Source organism: Lynx canadensis, chromosome A1, assembly GCF_007474595.2.
Source record: "Lynx canadensis isolate LIC74 chromosome A1, mLynCan4.pri.v2, whole genome shotgun sequence".
NCBI classification, from domain to species: domain Eukaryota; kingdom Metazoa; phylum Chordata; class Mammalia; order Carnivora; family Felidae; genus Lynx; species Lynx canadensis.
The window spans coordinates 24,817,239-24,825,672 of record NC_044303.2 but is presented as its reverse complement, the minus strand read 5'-3'; the positions used below and the strand labels follow the sequence as shown (position 1 = coordinate 24,825,672).

Genomic DNA, 8,434 nt, shown 5'->3' with positions numbered 1-8,434 from the left:
TCAGAAACGCCTAGACTGGCCCCCAAGCATCTACATTCTTCGAAGGGGTATAAGCCATTAGGTTAAGGCGAGAGACATTCAGCAGGGAGCCTCAGTTCTTGCAGTGTGCCAGCGCTTACTGCACCTCAGTACCCACTCTGCTGCCAAACAGGTACTCTGGTGGCTAACCACTTACATACTCTCAAATAAACAAGGAAGATCATATGAGTGAAGATAATAGTTTCAAATGTGTCAACAAGCAGAAGTCTTAAAAGATACATTAAAAAAGTAAACGGATGACGGTTTTTCAAAAACGATTCTCCCAACCACTGGTGGCCATTATTTAATAATACGCCATCTGACAAACCTCTCTCTCTGTTGTCACGACGGTCTCTCTCTCCATGTCTTCTCTCAAACGAAGAATCCCTTGCTTGATCTCTGTTGTCTCTTTCAGGATATCTGTCTCTTTCAGGATAGCTACTTCGAGTTTCCCAGCTGTCATGATAGTTGCTACTACTACTGTGACTATCAATTTGAGAACCTCTTGTGCCTCGACTTCCTAAACAAAGGATATTCACACAAATGTTTAAACACATACACTTTATTCAACAAGTTATATCAGTCACAATCTTTTTTCCCAAATAAAACATACAAGTTAAGGTGTGTTGGGGTTGTTGCTGTTTTTCTTTTTTGGTGTTTCAAAGTATGGTAATCATTGTTGAAAAGAATATTAAATGTTGGATCGTAACACCCAAATGGTCTAATGATGGGCTCGGGTAAGCTAGGTCCCAGTTTTTACTATCTATTAAAAAAGTCATAATGGAATCATAAAGCAAGAAGACTCATTTCAATTAACCCAAATCCTCCCCCCCCCCAAAAAAAGCTATCCATTCATATCTAATTCACAGAAATATCATGAAAATAATGAAAAGTAGATCTATATTATTGCTTTGATTACAATTCGTAGCAAAAACATTCCAACACAGAACCCAAGTACTTTGTTAACATTAAGTGGTGCCTAAAAGTTTTCATTAAAAAATGTGGGAAATGAATGTTCGTAGTAGCTTTATTTGTAGAAGCCCAGACCTAGAAAGTACCCAGATGTCTTTCAATGGTGAATGGTTAAACTGTGGTATATCCAGACCATGGAATACTACAAGGACCAACTACTGACACGTGTAACAACTTGGATGAAACTCAAGGAAATTATGCAGAATGAAAAGGATACATACGGCCTGATTCCATTATGCAATATTTGTGAAATAAAAATTGTAAAATGGAGGACACATTAGTGGCTGCCAGGGGCCAGGGACGAAAGAGAGGAGTCAAGTGTGGCTATAAAGGGGTCATACAGGGAGTCCTGTGATACACAGTTGAGTATCTTGACTGTGGTAACGGTAATGCAAGGCTACACAGCCACTACTGGAAAACGGTATGGAGGGTCCACAAAAAAATTAAAAATAGAACCACCGTATGATCCAGTAATCCCATTCCTGCGTATATATATACCCAATGGAATTGAAATCAGGAACTGGAAGAGGTATCTGCACTCCCATATTCACTATAGCATTATTCGTAATAGTCGAGACATGGAAGCAACTGAAATGTCCCCTGACAAATGGATACAAAAAAATGTGGCATATACATATAATGGAATATTATTCAGCCTTAAGAAAGAAAGGAATAAAAAAAGGAAAAGAAAAGGGAGGAAAAAAAAAGGAAATCTTGCCATGTGAGATAACATAGATGAACCTGGAGGACGTTATGCTGAGTGAGATAAGTCACCCACAGAACAACAAACACTATGTGTGTGATACCACTCATATGTGGAATCTAAAACAGTCAAACTCTTAGTAGAATGCTAACTGACAGGGCTGGAGATAGAAGGAAACACAAAGATATTAGTCAAGGGTACAAAGTTTCAGTTGTATAAGATGAGTAAGTCCTAGAGATCTACACTATAGCATAATGCCTGCCCACAGTTATAATACTGTGTTGGAAACTCAAAAATTTGGTAACAGGGTAGATCTTATGTTAAATGTTCTCATCACATACATACAAAATAACAGAGAACCTGAGGAAACTTCTGCAGGTGATGGTTATGTTTAGCCATAGACTGTAGTGAAGGTTTCATGATTATATACGTATCCCCAAGCTCAAGTTGTATACATTAAATATGTGCAGCTTTTTGTATGTCAATCCTATCTCAATAAAGTGGTTTTTAAAAAATACATACAGCTACACACACACACACACACACACACACACACACACACACACACACACTATAATAATAGGCTTTGAGCCCTTAAAAGAATTACAGAATAATTCTAAATACTATTAGCAATGTATTTTAATAATAAAAATATACGTATAGAATGCTTTAATAATTAAAGACCACAAAGAAGAAACTTAAAACAATTTTTAAAGAATAGAGATGAGCCCCACATAACATCTAGGAAAAAATAAGTTAAATGATAGCTTAGATGCAGCTAAGAGATAATTAGTAAAAAAAAAAAAGATTACATCTGAGGATACAACCCAGGAAACAAAAGAGAGATAAAGAGATGAAAGTTAAGAATCAAAGATGATACAATAAGAAGATTCGACATATGTCTAATCTATGCTGTTTAGAGTCACATTTAAAACAAAAAGATACAGTAAGGTTGAAAGGATGAAAAAAGATACTCATCAAATACTAACCAAAAGAAATGTTAGTAAAATAACGTTCAAGACAAAAAGCACTATTAGGGATAAAGAGGGTCATTCTACAATGATGAAAGGAATAATGTGCCTTATGAGTACCTAACAGTGAAGGCTTCAAATATTCAAAGCAAAAACTGATCAAATCACACAAAATTGACAAATTCACAATGACAGTGGAAGATTCAACTCACTTCTTTGTAGTGTTAGAAAAGGCAGACTAAAACTAATTCCGTGTAGATTTGAAAGCATGGTTAACAAGCTTGATCTCAGAGACACCCTTTGCATCCAACAATTAAAAGCACACGCAGAACATTTATAAAAATTTCTGAGCCACAGCTAAGTCTTAACAAATACAAATCCCAAAGAGCTGACTTCAAAGTCTTTTCTGACAACAATTAAAATTAGGGAAGGGGATTTATTTTAAAAAGTATGATTAAAAATTTTAAATCCCTTTTCTACGTAACTCATGAGTCAAAGAAGAAATTGTATTAAAACTTAGAAATAGTGTTTAGAATGGTTACTAATACAATTATCACACATTTCATAACAAAGGAAAACCCAAGAGTAGAAATTAATAGACCAAAAGAGATACAAAGGATACAAAAGAGATACAAACCAAAGATTAGTTTTTTGAAAAGACTCAATCAAAATAGCTATATCTTTGGCAAGACTGAGCAAGAAAAACAAGGAAACATAGTCATAATAGAGATTTAAAAGAGTTTTGAAACATCTTTGTATCAAAATTTTGAAAACAAATTTCTTAGAAAAATATAACTTACTATACTGCTTTAAGAAAAAAAAACAAATCTATAACTATTATAATAATCTAAATCTGAAATTCTTGTAAGAAACTCAATTGGTAGTAAAAGCTCTAACCATCAAAAAAATAGGAAACCAGGTTTAACAGACAACTGTCGTTAAACTGTCACAGAATACATAAGTAATCATACGTAAATTATTCTAGAGGAAAAAAAGAAGCAACACTTCCCAACACATTTTATATGTCTAGTATAACTTTGATTCCCAAACCAAACAAGAACATAAAAAATGAACTATGCAGTGGTAATGCTAGAAGCTGTTCAGGCTGGCTTGAAAGAGCCAATTGTGCACATCTCTTCTGCTGTTAGCAGCTCAAAATCTGCTATTTTATAGCATGGAAATTGGCAAAAGCTAAAAGCCAGGGCTTTTTCTGAAGAGTTCATTGTTCAGAATTTATCAACATGCCACTAATTATATGTAATCTCAGCTGAAAACACAGATACTTAATTCAACATTAAATTTTAACAAACTGATTCTAAAACTTTAAAAAAATGAAAAAATTCCATTTATCTTAGAAATGCCAGGATAGGGGCACCTGAGTGGTTCAGCCAGTTGAACATCTGACTCTTGATTTCAGCTAAGGTCATGATCTCATAGTTCAGTTCATGAGACTGAGTCCCACATCGGGCTCTGTGCTGACAGCACAGAGCCTGCTTGGGATTCTCTCTCTCCCTAGCTCTCTGCCCTTCCCCCATGCACGTGGTGTGCTCGCTCTCAAAATAAACATTAAAAAAAAAAGAAATGCCAGAATAGTAAGAAATTTTTAAAAATATATAAAACGTAAGTAAAAAAGTTAAAGGGACCAACTATGACCTTCTCAAGATCCAGAAAAAATGGTCATGATAGAAGCTGTTAGCTAAGTTGGGAAAATTAGCAGACATCCTTAACACAGTAAAACACATCTGCTAAAAATTTTCAAACACGATGCTTAAGAGTGAAATGCCAACAATAATACTTTAAAATCTGAAACAGAGCAAAGAAGCCTGTTATACCACTCATATCCCATATTATACTGAAAAAGATTCTCAGCAGGTTATTGACAGTACATAATCAGAAAAGCCAAATCTGTGTGTTCCCAGACATAAATGTTTAAGAGAATCTAACTAGATCTACTATGAAAATACACCAACGTAACAATGTAAGATTAATATACAAATCTCAATTATCATTTCCATACACCAACAGAGTTTAGAAAATAAAGATTTTAAAAAGATATTATTTAGTGACACAGTTATTCACTGAAGCACTGTTCAAAAACAAACAAGAGTGAACTACCTGAACATCTATCAATATAGGATTTACAGTAGTCTTCCCTATCTGTAGCTTTGCTTTCTGCTATTTCAGTTCCCCATGGTCACTGGGATCCAGAAGCAGGGGATTCTCCTCCTGACATCTGGTCAGAAGGTCAAAAGTAGCCTAAGGCTACCTCATGATGTCTACATTATTCACCTCACTTCCTTTCATCACACAGGCATACACCATGTCACCTCACAAGGGTGAGTACGGTACAGTAAGAATTTCGAGAAAACCACATTCACGTAATTCTCATTGCAGTATATTACCATTGTTTTATTATTAGTTAATGTCTTACTGTGCTTAATTTATAAATTAAACTTTATCACAGGTGTGTATGTACAGGAAAAGACCCAATATATATAGAATTCAGTATTTTTTTAATGTTTATTTATTTGAGAGTGCGTGTGTGTGCACGTGCATGGGGAAGGGGAGATCCAGAATCCCACGTGGGCACCTGAAAGATGCTCAATATCACTCATCATCAGGGAAACACCAATCAAAACCACAATGAGATACCACCTCACACCTGTCAGAATGGCTAAAATCAACAATACAAGAAACAACAGGTGGTGTGGAGGATGTGGAGAAAGGGAGCCCTCCTCCTGCACTGTCGGTGGGAATGCAAACTGGTCCAGCCACTGTGCAAAAGAGTGGAGGTTCTTCAAAAGGTTAAAAACAGAACCACCCTACGATACAGCACTGGCACTACTAGGTATTTACCTAAAGAATATAAAAATACTACTTTTGACCTAAAGAATATAAAAATACTGCTGCAAAAGGATACATGTCCCTCTGTATGTACAGCATCATTTATAATACCCAAATTATGGAAAACAGCCCAACATCCACTGACTGATGAATGGGTAAAGAAGATGTGGTATGTACATACACTATGGAATATTATTCGGCCATAAAAAAGGACGAAATCTTGCCATTTGCAACGACATAAAGTCAGAGAGTATAATGCTAAGTGAAATAAGTCAGAGAGAGACAAATACCGTAGGTTTATACGCATGTGGAATTTACAAATAAGTAAAGATTTAAAAAAAAGAGAGAGGCAAAGCAGAAACCAGACTCTTAACTACAGAGAACTACCAGAGCTCTGGCGGGTGAGGGGATGGGTTCGACAGGGGATGGGGATTAAGGAGCATACTTGTGATTAGCACTGGGACTGTACAGAAGTGCTGAATCTCTATACTGCATACCTGAAACTAGTATTACACTGTATGTTAACTAACTCGAATTTAAATAAAAACTTATAAAAAACTTTACAGTATATCCTACAGTAGACAAATGCACCAAAAAGAAGGGGTTAGTTGTTTATCAAGTTGACTGAAGTGGAATGATCTCCAAGGTATTTTTTAAGTGAAAACAGCAGGCTATAGAGCAATTTTTTAAAAAGTGCGTTTGTAAAACCAGAGGGGATGAGTACACACACAAATCTGCTTGTGTAAAATATTTCTGGGAAGGATACAGACAAAACTGGCAAGAGAATGAATGAGGTCAGGGGTAGCGGGGAGGTCTCTCACCACATATCCTTCCATACTTTTGAAATTTTGAGCCATGTGAATGCATTATTAAAAAGAGAGAGAACTTTTTTTAATAAGCGCACCAAAAATGCTGGGTACCCAGGAATAAAACCTGTACAAGGCTTTAACAGGAAAAAGTTATAAATTCATCAATTTGATGCACTTGAAAAAAAATCCAACAGTTTTTCATGAAATTTTTTAAAAAACAACTCATTTAAAAAACGTGTATGAAAAAGCAAAAGGCCAAGAAAAGCGACGACTACTATGCAGGAGAAGGTAAGGGGCCTTCAGCTTAATGTGAAGCTGTAATGTTGACCAAGATGGACCAAAAGACCAACAGAAAGAATGAGTGCTCAGAATTCTGTAGAAGCATTTTAGGGGAGGGAGAGAAGACAGTGGAGGGAAAAAGGCCAAAACGAATTCGGTCCAAGCAGTTCGGAGACAAATACGTTTAGGTGGGTAGTTACTGGGTGATGGCAAACGCTTTTTAGCGGAAGGAAAGTGGCTCGAGATTCTGATACGCGATAATCGGACTTGGTGTGAAGCGAGCACAAGCACACTGCGGGATACACGGTCGTGTCTGATACCATGAAGTTTGAAAGTCCACCATTTTAATCCCACTTGAATAATAATCTTACCATACATGTACCTGTTTACTAAAAATTATTTTCTTTTCATTCTACTTTTATGCCTGACAGCAATTTTCTTAGCGTTCCACATTAATCAAGAGGGTAGGCATGACTGGATATAATTCAACCAGGGGATCTTAGGATCAGGATCCATTCATCTTTCGCTGCTTGGGCAAATTCCTAAATCTTAGGAATTTAACGCTTCCTATTTGGAATTTATAGGGAAGGCCAAAATTCAACTAGGTGAAAATTACTTTGACTAAATGATTATTAATGAATGTAAAAAAGAATGCATTTAGAAAAGAAACCTTAAATGATTTAATAATTTCTATATAAACATACAAGATACAGTTTATTGACAAGTCAAAAACCTTACCCTTTTCAGGTAATTCTGGACCTCTCCCCCTACTTCTGCCCATCCGGTCATTCCTAATTTCACTTCGAGACTCATTTCTGGCATCATTCCTTATTTCAGTACGAGAGCTTTCTTCTCTCAAATGGTTTCTGCCATAACTTCGGGATTCTTCCTGATAGGCATCCTCCTTTCGATGGGTGTCTCGACTTTCACGGTCCCTGTAGTCGTGGGTATCACGAGCAGACCGAGAATCTCTGGGATCACGGCTCTCTTTGTTATCTCTGCTATAATCTCTCATCTCCCTGGAGTCCCGAATGTCTCTGGAGTCCCTCAGTTCCCGTCGGTCTCTAGTATCCCTGGCATCTCTTCGATCCCGGCCATCTCGAGGTTCTCGGTCATCTCTGTGGTCTCTAGAAGAGCTCAGATCCTGTTCATACTCTCGTTCTTCTCTTGTGTCCTTTTCTCTATCTCTTTTGCTTCTGGTCTCTGTAAGGCAAGTGTGGGAACGAACTAGAATTCCTTTCACAAAATTTTGAGAAACAAGACAATTTACGTAATTTGGAGCTTAAACAATTTTTGAAACATAGTAATTCATGTTCGTTGCAGACAAGAAAGAAAGAAAACATGGGCAAATAAGAAAATTAAGACCATATAGAAGCTAAAATTCCAAAGGTAATTTTATTAATGCCTGGATATAACTTTGTTCTTGATTAGATAAACTCTGAATAGGATCTTCCAGTGCCCCAACTTACCCATACTTACAGATCTTCAACAACTGAAACAAGTTGGATCTCCTATCACTGATGGCTTACTTTTTAGAAACTACTTTTAGATCCAGAGGTACACAGTGACTTTAACCACCTCCACCAGACTAGACCACCCATGACCACCTCAAATGTACTTAAAGCACTTAAGAGTGGCCTACAGTTAGTAAGGTGGCTGGCAAAGGGATATTGTTAGTCACCCTCTCTTTTCTTCAACTGTTTAGTGGGATCACTCCTGTCTCTAAAGTTTTCTCTACTTAAAGCATTTTCTAATAGTTCATAGAAAAATAAGAAAAGAGCTGCAGTTTTTCAGAAGTTGAAACAAAACTCACTGATCATTTATTTCAACCTTGTCAG

The 8,434-nt window shown here is 36.6% G+C and overlaps 1 protein-coding gene across 2 annotated transcripts in view; it reads right to left on the bottom strand.

The window, feature by feature from the left end:
* Window positions 1–8,434, bottom strand: part of ZC3H13 (zinc finger CCCH-type containing 13) — a 98,640-nt gene that overhangs the window by 27,545 nt on the left and 62,661 nt on the right. For both annotated transcript variants that reach the window (XM_030310883.1, XM_032595574.1), the window contains exons 10-11: window positions 7,335–7,799; window positions 347–538 (exon numbers count right to left, since the gene is read on the bottom strand). In XM_030310883.1, the coding sequence (XP_030166743.1) occupies window positions 347–538; window positions 7,335–7,799 (657 nt within the window). The remainder of the gene's footprint in view (window positions 1–346; window positions 539–7,334; window positions 7,800–8,434) is intronic.